We start from the raw sequence: 15744 nt of genomic DNA, 5'->3' as shown, positions 1-15744 counted from the left end.
TCTCTCTTCTGGTTCACTAGCTTTTTGAATGGCCCTAGCCCTATATTAAAAGTTCAGGTACCCAGGCTGGAAATCCACCTGAGTCAGTGTGCTCCTATCAGTGCACCATACTGTGTACTGTCTTCTGGAAATATTTACATCCATCTTCCTCTCCTGTCCAACAGATCCATTTCCTTGGCAGAACTCCAGCAGCTGACTAGTATTCTATAACTGTGACTGCAATACTGACTGATTCTGGCAGCAGCATTGGGGTTCTTGAGTCACCATGCTATGGTGGCCTTTAAGGGACACACCATTACATGTGTTGCCTCATATTTTTGTTGGTTTGTTCATGGCTCACTATTCTACTTTATATAAACACAGAAAAACGAAAATGACAAATCTCCAAACTCTGAAATTCCCTCTCCCTGCAGCGTTTTCTGTCTGTTCTGTTGATCCTATAAACATCAGTTTGACAAATACTGTTGAATACGTTTTGATTTGATGCACGGAAAATGAACTATTTGTTGGCTGCGCTCTGCTAGGTGCTCTTGCTTACTCAGTCTGATCTTTGTGTGAGATGAGATATATAAATACTGATGGTGAAATATAACAGTAGCAAGAGAATTTTATACCTTTTTAATCTGTTAAAGCCATGAAATCTTCATGAATGTACAATTTTAACTGTCAAAATTTACAAAAAAGAAGTCAGATTTAAAACTGGTTATAATTCACAAATATCTTCACTGACACCGTATAATACAGACATTAAACTTCCTTATATAACAAATTAAAAGCACAGTTTGTTTTGTTATTTTTAGGAAAATGTGCAAAGAGCTAAGTGTATTACACCTACATTTTAAAAGTTATACTAATTGATCAGTTCTTTTGCTGCAGCTATAAAAATATACAGGTACAAAATTACTTCTACAAAATTGGATTGTTGACTTTGCTGCTGGCAATAAAAAAGTAGACTTTAGTATTAAGAATTTATCCTCTTCAGCAAGCAACATTGTTTTGAAACCAGGAGATGTAGGTTTTTGTTGTTTACACAGGATGGAACATAACCTTGAACACTGCAATGAATGGTAAGAAGATAAGCTTATTCTGGGATAGAAATTTGAATGCATAGATACAGATCCTGAAAAGATGTTAGTTGGATGATAGTCATAAGATGGAAAGATTATGTTTCAATACTGTTCTGTTGGAAATGTAAAAAAATCTCTATGGAATCACAACACTCATTACGTCACACTGTTCTTGGTAATTTGCATTGATGTATGATCTTCAGTGTTCACTAAACATTTAATGGTTAAATGTGACCTTTCCTACACAAAATACTCAGTTTAGTTTAGTCACAGAGCATCAAAAGGAGGAGAGTGGGAAATGGTCTCCCATTGTATGATTTCCCTTCAATTTGGTTCTTTCCTCCATGACCAACTCAAAGCATTGGCTTTATCGGTAACCTTGGTCTCAGCGACATACACATCCACACAATGGTCCTTCCACGTGGAGAGTCTTCTCTTGTCACTTTGTCCCACAGGTGTTAATATTCTTTCCATCTGTGGCATCTTCAACCAGTGAAATGTGGTAGTCTGTTGACAGGGTGAAGTGCGAGATACACCCCACCAGACCCCTCATGTACTGTCGGTTTGTGTGCAGTGCTATTTCCTTCATGCCACCTAGGAGAGACAGAGTGTGATCAAGTGAATGAGTAACTCCTAGAAAAACGTGTGCATCTTTATTTCCACTTTAAAAAATGTAAACCACACTACAGTACTAGATTCCTATTCTAACATAAAAGGAAGCATCAGCTCTAATACAGCAGCTGGTTTTTAATGGTGTTCTTCCTTCTTTTTAAATATCATTTCTTAGGCACTCAAAAATACAATTGTGATGATCCTGACAGAGTAAATTGGGAAGCTAATCCCTTCCATCACAGCTCATAGTGAGTCAGCTGTTAAAAGGAGATTAGAGCTCAGCATCTAGTTACATGCTTTAATCACTAGCATGCAGGGTTCTCAGAGGGCCAGTATAGTCTACAATGGTGGTCACTTACCTATGTACAGATCTCCATTGATATTCAATTGTCTCATCATGCCAGGTGATTTACCAGTTCTAGCACCGTAATCATCCACAGTTACCTTTCCAGACTGTCCATCCCTGAAATGGAAAATTAAATCCGGAATTTGGGTTTACTCTAGCAACTGATTCCTCCATTGCATACTGTAAACAATCAAGCAGCAGCAGCTCCTCCTCCACAAGCATGGACAGCTTAGACCCATCGTCACTGAGGACGGTGCTTTTATTGTGAACGCCTGATCTTGATTCGGGGAAGGTTCCATGAGGTTCTATTCAGCTGAAACATCACAGTGTCATTTGGATGAGTAAAGTATTAAGAGGAGGCAGGAGAGAAGGAATGAGTTTCTACGGGTTGTTGGGGGGATGAAAGAAGAAAATTGAAAACAAATATTCTGAGGGTTACAAAGGAAAGGAATATGGGTGACATCACAGCAGAATTTTCAGAAGCTGCCTTGAGCCACTGCTAGCTTTGCACACTTAGCAGATCACAGGGAGATCAGCGGCTACACACAATCTATCTCATTGCTGATCACCCTCTACTATGATATCTTTCTCAAGGTCATTTCCAGCTCTAGCCTGATGTGACCAAAGTACATAAGTTTGCACCAATTGACTTTTGACAGCAGGATCTGCTCCTTTACAATAATATTGATAATATCAGCATCCATCTTCTTTTCAGTCCAGCAGGTATGCAAGAAGCTCCATCATCTTTCAGAAGCTTTAATTTCTTCATGTCAGCAGCATTAATTTCCCATGATTTACATCTGTAAGTCACTATGAAAAAAATTACTTTTCATCAGTAGAACCTTTGTACATTTTGAGATGTGAGGCCATGGCTGAACGAGCCATTCCTAATCTTCCAATCACTTTGGAACAGTTGTTTTGGTTGCATATGTACAAATCCAGATAATTGAATGTATCCACTCCCTCTACAACTTGAGCCTTGTGAATCTGTTTGCATCCTGTTTTTGTTAATCGTGTCAATGTGCATGTATTGCATTTTTGCCACATTCACGGATAGGCCACATATCTCTGTTGCTGAGGGTTACGGTCTACATACTGTAACCTCCTCTCAGCACCAGCTTAGTATATGATGTACACTAGGAGTGGGATACCTCACAGTCTTTGGATAGTGTCCAAGTTTCTGTCACCTGAGCTCATTTCAGTGCTGCTGGTAGGCGTTCCTCTCCTCCTCCTGGTGTGCTAAAGAATAAAGCTACTTGGCGGGGCCTCCAGTGAGACAAGGGGCTAACCACATTAAGGCAGTGGCTACCACACTTGAATTCACAAATAACTGAAACTCAAGCAAGCTAACAAATTGAAAACAGTAACTATAAATATTATGTAAGGATCTGATTACCGAGAAACATACAGTCAGTAAAAGCATTAAATGATTACACTGATTAGCGATACCTGTGATGTATAAACCAAGTCCCAGCTGTGACCAAGGCCATAGGCATTAACTCAGAACTGACAAACAGCTCACCTGTGTGTTGGTTTTGTTCAAAACAGATATTTTTCTTATAATTCTCCTTAGGGAATTCTGGGATCTTTGCAGAATGTGTGCAGAAATTAACATTATGTGCAGTATTTCCTGTTCTGCCCACAGAAACAGGCTGCCGAGCTGCTGGCCATCACTACGGGGCACTGAACCTGGCAAATAGACAACACTGCTGGTCGGGGGGGCGGGCGGAAAGAGAAAGCTGGAGGGTTCCCAGAATGCCCTGAAGGAAGGAGGCTGTGTGCAGAAAACTCCATACAAGCCCAGGACCCAGCATCAGCCTGTTTTTCCCTCTGGCTCGGGGGCAGGGCGGTGCATGGCGGGTTTGGGGGAGGGTGTAGGGGCAGAGGGTGCAGGTGGGTGTCTGGGCTGGGAGAGTGTCCTGCAGCTGGGTTCGGGTGGGGGTGGGGATAGGATGTGTGTGTGTGGGAGGATGCCCCCTGGCTGTAAGGAGGAAGGGAAAAGGAACTGGGTTGTTGTAAAGGTTTCCTTAATTCTCTACTCCTGGGGGAATTTTTTTGTATCTCTATTGTTACAGACATAGTTGCTAAGTATTTTGAAATAAATTACCAAAATAATTAAAACTGGCCCAATTATATGGTGTTATTTTTACAAATAAAATATGAGAGTTTTAAAATATTAGGTACAGACTTTTTAATTATTTGGCCCAAAATTCCCCCAGAAGTATTATCAAAATGTATTGTGATAAGACCCTATGAAATGCTTGTAAATTGCTACATGCATTAATCTCACTTATCTGTATTCCATGGTACAGGTAAAATATGTTTGTTTTATAACTGTAACAATGCCTGCTCTGAACTTTCAGATGGGAACAGTAACCCTCAACCCCCAAATGCAGAAGGAGTATCAAAAATTAAGTGGACCATCATGGGACAAAAGCTTTGTTAAGGCTGTCTCCATGCGTGGCTGGGGCAGTTGTTCTATGGATTTGAAGTGCTGAAAGAGGGAAATAAAAATAGAGAACCCCGGACAGCGCCCACTGCTCCTCGAAGGCGTCAAGGGAGGTTGACCGGGCGTATCTATTGGGTTTCCGGGAAGTGGGCGGGCGAAGCCTGCCCACCGCTAAAGGATCCTCCCCCAGCCCAAGGGGAGGACCCACAGGACCACAGAAGCCCACTGAGTACGGGGGACAACTAATAAAAGAACAGGGACGGGAGTGTGGTCAGAGGGTCATAAGAAGGGAGCCTGATGGGGACACTGAGCAGAGAACCCCAGACAGCGCCCACTGTTCCTCGAAGGCGTCAAGGGAGGTTGACCGGGTGTAGCAGGGTGGACTCCTGCTCCAGGAGAGAAGAGGTTAGAACAGCCCTGGCAAGGGGCCATAGCTGGAGCCAGAAGCCTGGGCTGATGGTGGGAGTGGCTGCAGCTGGGGGCCATGCCCCAAACTGAGCCGCAGGGCTGTATAAGAAGGCCAGGGGAGACAGAAACAGAAAGAATCTCTCTGACAGGGAGAGAGAGACACACACAGGCCTGGCTGCTTGGCTGGGAACTCACCCAGGGGACTTAGAGGAAGGCAGGGCTGGGGAAAAAGCCTTAGGAGCTGGGAAGCCCTAGGCCAGCAACTCCCCAGGCTGCAGGGCCTAATTCTAGGTCTCCAAGGTACTGGGCTTGCAGAAGGGCAGCCAGAGGGTGGATAAAGGCAGCCAGGCCAAAACCTCTTTGCCTATGATGAGTGGCTGATACTGTAGTCTGCCCAGGGCGTGGGGGCTAGACAATGACTGGGCAATAGCCAATACTGAGGCAAAGTGGGGATAGTGGGGTGGGGTTCCCCTGGGAGAGGGGAGACCCAGTTAACAGGGCACCGAGGTCCAGGGAGGGGCCTGGGGCCAGCAGAGGACAGGTGGATCACTGGCCTGCAGAGGGCACTCCATAGCTGGAATCGAGTTAATTCCCAGAAGTCACCAGTAGGAGGTGCCGCAGGGGTGAGTCCATTCAGTGCTAATAGATTGGTACAGCTCTAGCACCTTTTGTATATAAACTTGCTTGCTTTAATCTGTAAATAACTCTTTTTCCTAGTTAATAAATCTTTAGTTAGTTTATTACAAGCTAGTCCCTGCCTCCCGTCAGATCCCAGAGCATCCTCTCCTTCCCCTCTCCCCGGGTCTGGAACACTTGGGGGATGGGTAGGCAGCTGAGCACGCCCCACCCCAACCCTGGAGAGCTGGGTGGGCGGGCAGCACGAGCACCAGCTCTAGCCACCCGGAATCCCTGCCTGCAGGACAGCCCCCACTAGCCTCAGTCCCTTGCAAGGGTGCCAGAGCTCTCACAAAAGTGTGGGAGGCAGGGGGGCCCCACCCGAGGTGGAAAGAAAGGTAGCCCCCTGCCTGTGTCCCAGGTCCCCGCACCCAGAACAGGTGGAGGGACCCAGGCTCCCCTAGAGTTGCCAACTGTTGAATGGCCCAAACCCAAACACCCTTACCCCCGCTTCTTATCTGAGACCCCTACCCCCCTGCTCACTCCAGTCCTCCTGCCTCTGTCGCTCGCTCTCACTCACCTTCACCAGGCTGGGGCAAGGGGGTGGGGTGCAAGAGGGGATCCTGGAGGTGGTCTGGGCTCTGGGAGGGAGTTTGGGTGTGGGAAGTGGTGAAGGATCAGGATCTGGGAGGGAATTTGGGTGCAGGCTCTGGGCTGGGGGTTGGGGTGAGGGGGATGGCGCTTACCTAGGGTGGGTCCCGAAAGTGACCGTCACATCCCTCCGGTAGCGAATCCTAGGTATGTGGGGGGGAGGGGAGCTCGGAAGATCCACATGCTGCCCCTGCCCCCACAACGCCCATTGGCTGCAGTTCTCACACAAGGGGAGCTGAGGAGTCAGTGCTTGGGTTGGGGGCAGCGTGTGAAGACCCCCGGCCTCCCCTTGGGGCCACAAGGACAGTGCTGGCCGCTTCTTGGAGCGATGTGGAACGACAGCAGGTGGGAAGCCTGCCTTAGCCCCACTCTGCTGCCAGACTGTTAACTCCCAAAATCTCCCAGTTTGGCTGCAGGAGCCTCTGGGAGACTCCCAGCAAAACTGGGAGGGTTGGCTCCCCACAGTTGCCCATGCAGCTCTTCCCAACCTGGGTCTGGCTGGGGGCAGAAGGGCCTCAGAGCTGCAACCCAGCCATGTTAAGAGACAGGCAGACAGCTGTGGGGAGCAATGGCAGACCCTCTACCTGGCCCCAGTGCAGGGGGCCCGAGCAGCCCCTGGCCTGTGTCCCTGTCCCCCCAGGCTTCCCTCCCAGGTCAGAGAAAGTTGTGCAGGCAGCTGTGGGCAGCCACCCTGGAGTCATGGACCCTCCCCCTCTGTGCCATCTGTCCCCATGTCTCAGGTTCCCAGGTGGTGCCCATAGATACACACTGCATGCTGGTAAGATGCTGGTAGAAACATACTTTATGATACTGGGAGTTGGTAATGCAGGGTCTTGATCCATGTCGATGAAAGTCATTGTGCAGCTGCAACATGCCTTAATGGGGAAAGACTGAACCCTAATGACGTATCTAACTATAATACAGGGTACTCATTCAGACTCCTTTTCTGGTTGAGCTGTCAGGACCTGATGCAGGCAAGCAGGTCCTCCGTGGGGATTGCTGGAGAGGGACTAACTGGCTATTCCCTTCTAGAATGGTGCTGACAGTTTTTAAAGCTTGGAACCCATGGGTTCATTGTAAGTCGTCCAGGGCTCTGGATCTAAAATCTTAGATCTGATGTGGGCTGGCTGCAGTGCAAGCAGGCTGCAGGTGGTGGCAGAGAGATGGGCTGTCTCCTCCTGTTGTTGACAGGCTGGGAGCAGGAGGAGTGGATTGTCTCTCGCTGAGGCTTTTCTGCAGGCTGGGGTTACAGACTGGGCATTTGCTGGGTCTGGCAACGCTGTGCTGGCAGGCTGCAGGGAGATCTTCTCTCCCCTCCGCGCCCCAGCAGCTGGTCTGTGCCACGTGGGACAGCCGGGCTATTCATAGCCTCCACCCTGCTTTCCCAGGCATCTGGGACTCTGCCCTGGGTCAGATACTGCTTGCAGTCTGCCTGGTTGTTTTCTGCCCTCTGATTAGCTACTGGAGCGTGCTGCTGTCTTTCTTCCTCCCATTGGTTGAGTGAGAAAGGTTGCCAGGGTGACGGGGGTAGGGGGGCAACGCCGCTTCCCCTTTGCTGCTAGGAAATCAACAGTGCAGGACTCTGGCATGGCCCCTAGAGGGCTCTAAGTGGGGTATCTCTTCTCTTAGGGTACAGTCCCCTTGCTGAGGGGGCTGGGGAGCTACAAAACCTTTTCACTTGACATTATGCAATGACTAAAAGTAAGAGGGCAGCAGGTAACATTCTTCAGAAAATGGACAGGGGCAAAGTTTTCAGATGGATTTTTAAACATTCAAATTGTTTAAAACCCAAAAGAAGGAAATGAGCAGAATTTTTGTTTTTAAAAAGGGGTGTGTGTGAAAATAAATGGGGAAAAAAACAGGCTAAAGTTAAAACATAAATACAGAAAAAGCACCTTTCCATCTTGATTGTAAGACCTTCAGCGACTGCCTAGTACTAGGGGCTGGACAGCAGCAAATTCAAAGGAATCCTCTTCCTAGCTGGGCTTTTGGGCACTTCCATGGTATAAATGTTTAATAATAATAATTACATTGCTGTAAATGCCATTTCATGTGCTGCTACTGCTTAAGGATGCCAACTTTCTAATTGAACACCTTTGCCCCAGCCCCTGCCACGAGCCCCTGCTCCTGCTGCACCCTCATTCACTCCATCCCTCTTCCCTCTGTCGCTTGCTCTCCCCCGCTCTCACTCACTTTCACCGGATTGGGGCAGGGGGTTGGGATGTGGGAGGGGGTGAGGGCTCCAGCTGGGGAGGGGTGCAGGCTCTGAAGTGGGGCTGGGACTGAGGGGTTTGTGGTGCAGGAAGGGGCTCAGGGCTGGAGGTTGAGGTATGGGAGGGGGCATAGGGTTTGGGCTCCAGGAGAGGACTCAGGGCTGGGACACGAGGTTGGGGTGTGGGCTCTAGGAGAGAGTTTTGGTGTGGGAGGGGGCTCAGGGCTGGGTTGGAGGGGGTGAGGGGTATGGGCTCTGAGAGGGAGTTAGGGTGCAGGAAAGGGTTCCAACCTGGGGCAGGGGGTTGGGGTACAGGAGAGGGTTCAGGCTCCAGCCAAGCGGTGCTTACCTCAGCCAGCTCCTGGAAGTGGCCAGCATGCTCACCTCCTAGGTGGAAGGGCCAGGGGGCTCTGCATGCTGCCTGCACTCACAGGTGCTGCTCCCGCAGCTTCCTTTGGCTGCTGTGCCTGGCCAATGGGAGCTGCAGAGCTGGTGCTCAGGGCAGGGGCAGTCCACTGAGCCTCCCTGGCCACCCCTGCACCGAGAGGCCACAGAGAGATGCTGGCTGCTTCCGGGAGTAGCGCGGAGCCAGGGCAGGCAGGGAGCCTACCTTAGCCCTGCTGTGCTGCTGACAGAACTTTAAGCAGCAGTGCTGACTGGAGCCTCCAGGGTCCCTTTTTGATAAGGTGTCCTGGACACCTGGCAACTCTACTCCTGCTTTCACTGAAATAGGTAGCATATGAAATGTGCTATTTTCAGCCTCTCATTTCAAGATAGCTAACCAAAGCTGCCATCTTGCGGATGGGGCACTTAACGTCCATTAAGTGTACCTCCCAAAATGCCTAAGACATACTGTTTCTGCTGTTCTAAATACTTTGGAAAAATAGTGATACAGATGTAATGCTACAGCACAGGTACTAACCCACAATTAGAATTTTATTTATCTGGAAAGTTCAAAATATCGCTCTCAACTCAAACAGCAATCCGTGATAAGACACACATGGAATCAAACGGAACAGCTTTTGAGTGAGTGGTATGGATTTCAGTACATGCCTCTATAATGAACCATGCACTACTATGGCAGACTGGTTTGAGCTATGCCTGACTTCGCGGGTGATCTTTGCCTAGATCATCTTGAGTATGACAATGTTTGTTTGTAATTCTTCTGCCACATGAGTTCAAAGTTACTAAGTGTTTAGGGCCAGAGCTCCGTGCCATAGAATTATAGAAATGTTGAGCTGGAAGGATCCAACGGATCATCTCATCCAGTCGCCTGCACTGAGGCAGGACTAAATATTATCTGGTCTATCCCTGACAGGTGTTTATGTAACCTGTTTGTTTTTAGGTTTCCTAAAAGCCTTGATGATGGCTATTCCATCGTTACCCTAGGTAATTTGTTCCATTGCTTAACTACACTTACAGTTAGGAAGTTTTTACTAATATCTAACCTAAACTGCCTTTGCTGCAATTTAAGCCCATTACTTCTTGTCCTGTCCTCAGTGGTTAAGAAGAACAATTTATCACCTTCTTCTTTATAATGACCTTTAAAGTATCTGCAGACTTATGTGTCCCCTCAGTCTTCTCTCCTCCAGACTAAACAAACCCATTTTTTCCCAATCTTTCCTCATAGGTCACCTTTTCTAGACCTTTAATAATTTTTGTTGATCTCCTCTGGACTTGCTCCAATTTGTCCACATCTTTCCAGAAATGTGGTGCCCAGAACTGGACACAATACTCCAGTTGAGAACTTACCAGTGCTGAGTAGAGTGGAAGAGTTACTTCCCCTGTCTTGCTTACAACACTCATGCTAATACATCCCAAAATAATTTTCACTTTTATTGGCAACACAATTACATTGTCAACTTATATTTAGTTTGTGATCCACTGTTACCCTCAGATCTTTTTCTGCAGTATTCCTTCCTCACAATCATTTCCCATTTTGCACTTGTGTAATTGATTATTCCTTCTCAAGTGTAGCACTTCACATGTGTCCTTACTGAATTTCATTTTATTGATTTCAGACCATTTCTCCTGTTTGTCATGATCATTTTTGAATTCTAATACTGTCCTCCAAAGAGCCAGCAACTTCCCCCAGATTGGTAACATCCACAGACTTCAAGTGTACTCTCTATGCCATTATCCAAACCATTTATACGAATATTGAATAAAACCAGACCCAGGACAGATCCTTGATCACGCAATATGCCCTTTCAGCTTGATTGTGAACCATTGATAACTACTCTCTGGGAATGGTTTTCCAATTAGTTGTGTGCACTCACCTTATAGTAGGTTCATCTAGGCTATATTTCTCAAGTTTATTTATGAGCAGGTCATGTAACAGTATCAAAAGCCTTACTAAAATCAAGATACATCTCATCTACTGCTTCCCCTATCCACCAGGCTTGTTACACCATCAAAGAAGGTTATGAGGTTGATTTGACATGATTTGTCCTTTACAGATCCATATCAACAGTTGCTTATCACCTCATTTTCTTCTAGATCCTTATAAATTGATCATCATTTACTCCATTATCTTTCCAGGTACCCAAGTTAAGCAGACATGCCTATTATTCCCTGGGTTGCCTTTTTTCCTTTTTTATAGACAGGCACTGTATTTATCCTTTCCCCATGGGTAGCAAGTGGAACCTCCCTTTGGGAAGACTAGCCCTTGGCTCCCCCCCTCATCTGTGCCCCCCACCCCCTTGCAGCCTGAGACCCCCTGCGGCCAGAGCAATGAGCCCCGCCTCCACCCAGAGGCATCCTGAGCACCCTTGTCAGCTGGAGGAGCTCAAGCTGGCTGGAGGCCTGAGTACCCCCACCCTTGGCCACAGGAGCCCCTGGGCTAGCTGAAGCACCTGCCCGGAGGAGCCCCTCCATCTGTCTGGAGGAGCCCCGAGGCCCCCCTCCACTTGCCTGGAGGAGCCCCGGGCCAGCTGCAGCCACACTGCACCTCCCCTCCCTTCTTTGCCCCTCCCCAGACTGCCCAGGAAAAGCTGCAGCATGACAGTTTCTCTTCCGGAAGAAGAACCTGAGCTTTTGATATGCCCCATGCAGGTTCAGGGGGCAGCTGAGGAGGCCGCATCTGCTATTCAACTTCTCTCTGGAGTCCAGGAAAACTATTGATGAACCTGGGAAGCTGAATAGCACATACTGTCTCCTTGGCTGCCCTGGAACCTGCATGGGGCATAATAAAGCAAAAACCTCCCCTGCCAAACCCACAACTGGGGGTCTGGTGGCAGCAGCAAGCACCCAGGGGGATCTGCCTCCCCTGGCCTTTTATTATACCTGCTGCCCACGCCTTTTCCAGTCCTCTGGTATCTCTCCCATCCTCCATGAGTTCTTCAAGAGAGATCTCTTCAGCCAGTTCCTTAAGTATTCTAGCATATATTTCACCAGGCCTTCCGACCTGAAGACATCTAATGTGTCTAAGTGTCAATGGACGTGCAAGGCTTTGCACTGCCTGAGAATCTGGCCCTTACAGTTTTCTTCTGTTTTAAGTTTCTTACCAGGGCACTTCTCTGGTGCAATCTCCAAAATGGTTCCTAGATAAGTGAGACTTTGTTGATAACATGAAGCTGGACTTACCGAACTGCCTTTACTCTGTGCCACCTGCCATCACTGAAAGAGCCATTCACCATTATGGAAGCAATGCCACTGCCCAGATTGTAGCTAAAATGTTAAAAACAAATAGATGTTGTTTACCTCCCTTATGGGACCCGGAGTCCCTAACATGCTGTCCAGAGAGCCTCACCCCATAGCCCCAGCTTTGATTTGACCACCTGAGCTCCACCTCGCAGACAGCATCCGTGGGGAAGGGCTGGGACTCCCTTTGAAGGCTATCAGTGCTGCACCTTTATTGGATGGAAGGGGCTTCAGGATGAAATATGTCACTTCTTTACTCTCCAAAGGCCAGAGGGTGCTGTTTCCACAGCTCTGCAAGGCCAGCAAATGAGATCAGCAATAACACTGGGGGCTCCTGTATGGCAGTTTTTTCATAGAAACGGAGGCTAAAAGGATCAGTAACTTACAAATCTTTTGGCTTAATAGGGCCACGTTATAGGAGCAAATAAAACAAATTACCTGAAATTCACAAAGGGATCATTTGTATTAGGGGGAACATGAGCCATATGATGTTAGCAAGGGGCATGGTCCAGTGATCTGAGCACAAGAACCAGGAGCACCTCAATTTCAGAGTCTCCATCTCAGTATGAAGGGTCTGACAATACAGCTACAGTGACAGAGCCCTGTAGGTGCAGCATGTGCTGACACGAGGAGTTTTTCTGCTAGTATAGTAATACCACATGACTGCTCTGGGCACGGGCCCAGATCATTCATATCCCAAGTGATGTGCTAGCCAGCAGGCTACTGGGGAGACAAGGTGGGTGAGGGTTCTTTTATTGGACCAACTTCTGTTGGTGAGAGAGACCAGCTTTCTCACCAGCAGAAGCTGGTCCAGTAAAAGATATTGCCTGACCCACCTTGTCTCTAATATCCTGGGACCAACAGAGCTACAACTACACAGCATACAACAGACTATTGCACAGTCTGAGGTGGGTTGCTTTCATTAGCTCCTGTTGAAGCTGTTTTGCTCTGCATAAATAGTGAACTATTAATCAGGCCAAAGAAAGAGGAAGACTTAACTCAGAGAGTAGGACTAACTCATTTGGGATGTGAGATTTGAGTTCAGTCCTTGCTCCAAAGAACATGTAATTATTTGGAAGCACTGGCTGTCCTAATGAAACCTGTGAACTGTTTCAATTCCCCATGTTGCATACTCTAACAGAGGTAAGATTTTGAAAGGTTAACCACAGGAAACCACATGAAAATGCCTTTATAACAATCATTACAAGATAAGCTTTGGCATGGGAAACTTAGTATTTGTATCTATGAGATTCAGCCACAACCAGATAAAGCCAAAACGTTGATAATGTGTAGCTTGGCATTAGACTAGCATCAATTAATTTTTTAAAAAAGCTCTTCCATTTGTGAACAGCGTGTACAGCTATAACAATGTTTAAAGATGACCTGCTCTAGTTCATTGTTTGCCTTACTTAATCTGAAAATAAATTCTAACACAGAAAGACTTGGCTTTCACCAATCAATATCCCACCAGAGCACTCTGAGCTAAGCCCACAAAAGCTATCTGAGCATTTAAAATTAAAAAAAATTCCCATGAGAACACACAACTTTGTGTGTGTTGTCTGAGGCGCCTGGGTTTTAGATTTTGTTTTTTGGCAGTAAGAATATTTGAATTTGAAAACAATCTGGTGCTTGACACAAGGGAAAAAATGTAAAACCAACTAGCAGGGTGCATTTCAAACACCCAGGCACCTACCCCAGGGACCAAACAAACTTGGACTCTTATCAGTGCACAAAACCATGAAGTTATAATCTCAGGGGGTCCTTGCTCCATGTTGTTACTGTAAAGTGTGGTGATTTGTGTACACTGTGTAAATAATTAAACCAGTTAGCAATTACCTGAATACTAATGCTCCTTCTTGGAGACCTAAAGAAATGAAATCACTATTAGGGCGCATGGGACTGTCTCCCCTCCACATCAGCAGACCATCCTTCAGGGTAGTCTTAAATCTCATGAACACGTTTGATCGTGATCCTGACACTCTGTTTGATTGGGAGAAAAAATAATCACAGGAAAGTTATTAGCTGGTTTTTTTTTTCACCCTTTGAACTTTACCAATGTACCCCTCAACATAAGGCTGTTTAGGGACGTATAGGTTGAGTACTCTAGCTCTCAGCATGGTATAATTTGATACCATACTACATATTTTACTCTGATCATAGTTAAACTTCCCCTTCTCAGGGCAAAATTCCTAGGAATGCTACTGCAGTGTTGGAATCCTTGGTTCTATGAAATGCACTGGCAGGACCTATCACAGTCCTGCAATTTAGCACACACCTAGGGGCTGTGGGTATAGCAAGGGTGACTGCCAATGTGGGGTGCTATTTTATTTGGCCTATAATAAATGGGATCAGTCCCAGAGAACATACAGACTACAGTCCCATAAACATTACAGGAAGTGCTTGCTGCTGCAAGTAGTCCCATCCAGGAAAGTGCATGGGAGAAATCTCCCCCGCCCCCCACCCAGCCATAATCCCAGACAGTCCTGATTTTCCCAGGATTCTGGGAAGCAGGGAGCCAAGGCCAGACTCAGAGGGCTATTAAGTACAGTCAGGGGTGCACTTTCTTGCCTGCCCCCTCCCTGCCCCTGATCCCAGGGAAAAGATCTGAGCACAGAGGATGGGCTGCAGCTGGTGTGCCAAGTCGGCACCCCTTGCCCCCAACCACCACCCCCAGGATACTTCACAGGGCCAAGCTTGCACAGGACGTGGTTTGGATTGACCCATGGTGCTACCAGTCACTGCAGCTCGAGTGGTGTGTGTAGGGATGCTGCATGCTGACCCCTCCCCCCCACACACACACGCACCAGGCTGCCTTTGTCTGGCAGCGCTGACCCAGGTGAGCTGGGGGTGGGGTATGGAAACCCCCAAGTAATCCCTGCCACGGGGCCCTCTTACTGCAGGCAGGGGCCATGAAGTGGCTGCTCTTTGGAGAGTATCTCTACCTGCCTGCCCCTTTGTGTCTGGGATGTCAGATGGGGTCAAGGGATCAGGCCACTCCACAGCCCCAGGGACATGGGACTGGGGGCAGGGACTCACTGCAACACGGAACAGAGTGCTGTTGAGGGGATGGGGACCTGCTGGGTAGGTGTGTTGCCAGGTCATTTAAAGATGGGGTACTGATAAGTGATTGGAGGGTTGTGTATGTGGGGGGAATTGCCAGGTGATTGGGAGCATCCGGAGCATGGGGGGGAGCAGCTTAACTGGGTAGCATAGGAAATAATCACAACAAATGCTCCTGAAATACACTGATCTTTACATTTTAACCTTCAAAAAAATTCAAGAGTTTCCAGGGGTCCAAATTTTCCTTGACCCCCCTGAAATCACACCCCGGGCCAGAGCTCCAGGAGGAGATACGCCTGGTCCCCAATTCAGGCCATGTTGGTCACTGACAGCTTCAACCCCATCTCCCAGGACTGGCCTAGGTGAGAGTGCTTGAAGCTGTCGGTGACCACCATGGCCTGGAGCAGGAGTGGCTGCTCCTGGATACCAGTACCACATGTTGACAGGCTCCGGCCCCATGTTCAGGAGTGACTTGATGAGGAATGATTACAAACACAGAGGTGGGGAGGGAGGGAATGGTAACAGCAATAGTGACTTTCCTTGGTGATGGCATATCATAGAGATTCCATATTTGTTTTGCCTATAAAGGCCTGATGTGGTAGGCAAATTCTGAGCACGCTTACCCAGGCATGCCCTGCAAGCAAGTTAGGCAGAGCATTAACTATCTTCTCCCGCTTTGTGT

At 47.7% G+C, this 15744-nt stretch overlaps 1 protein-coding gene across 1 annotated transcript in view; it reads right to left on the bottom strand.

Annotated features, from left to right (window-relative positions):
- Positions 1-603: 603 nt before the first annotated feature.
- The window catches only part of EGFLAM (EGF like, fibronectin type III and laminin G domains), a 136058-nt gene continuing 120917 nt past the window's right edge, over positions 604-15744 (bottom strand). The window contains exons 20-23 of the mRNA XM_032764287.1: positions 13839-13982; positions 11946-12029; positions 2039-2142; positions 604-1661 (exon numbers count right to left, since the gene is read on the bottom strand). Of these exons, the coding sequence (XP_032620178.1) occupies positions 1507-1661; positions 2039-2142; positions 11946-12029; positions 13839-13982 (487 nt within the window). The 3' untranslated portion in view covers positions 604-1506. The remainder of the gene's footprint in view (positions 1662-2038; positions 2143-11945; positions 12030-13838; positions 13983-15744) is intronic.

This window comes from Chelonoidis abingdonii, chromosome 6 (genome assembly GCF_003597395.2).
Source record: "Chelonoidis abingdonii isolate Lonesome George chromosome 6, CheloAbing_2.0, whole genome shotgun sequence".
In the NCBI taxonomy this organism is placed as follows: Eukaryota; Metazoa; Chordata; order Testudines; family Testudinidae; genus Chelonoidis; species Chelonoidis abingdonii.
The sequence above is the reverse complement of the archived record's forward strand: the minus strand, read 5'-3'. Positions and strand labels throughout refer to the sequence as shown.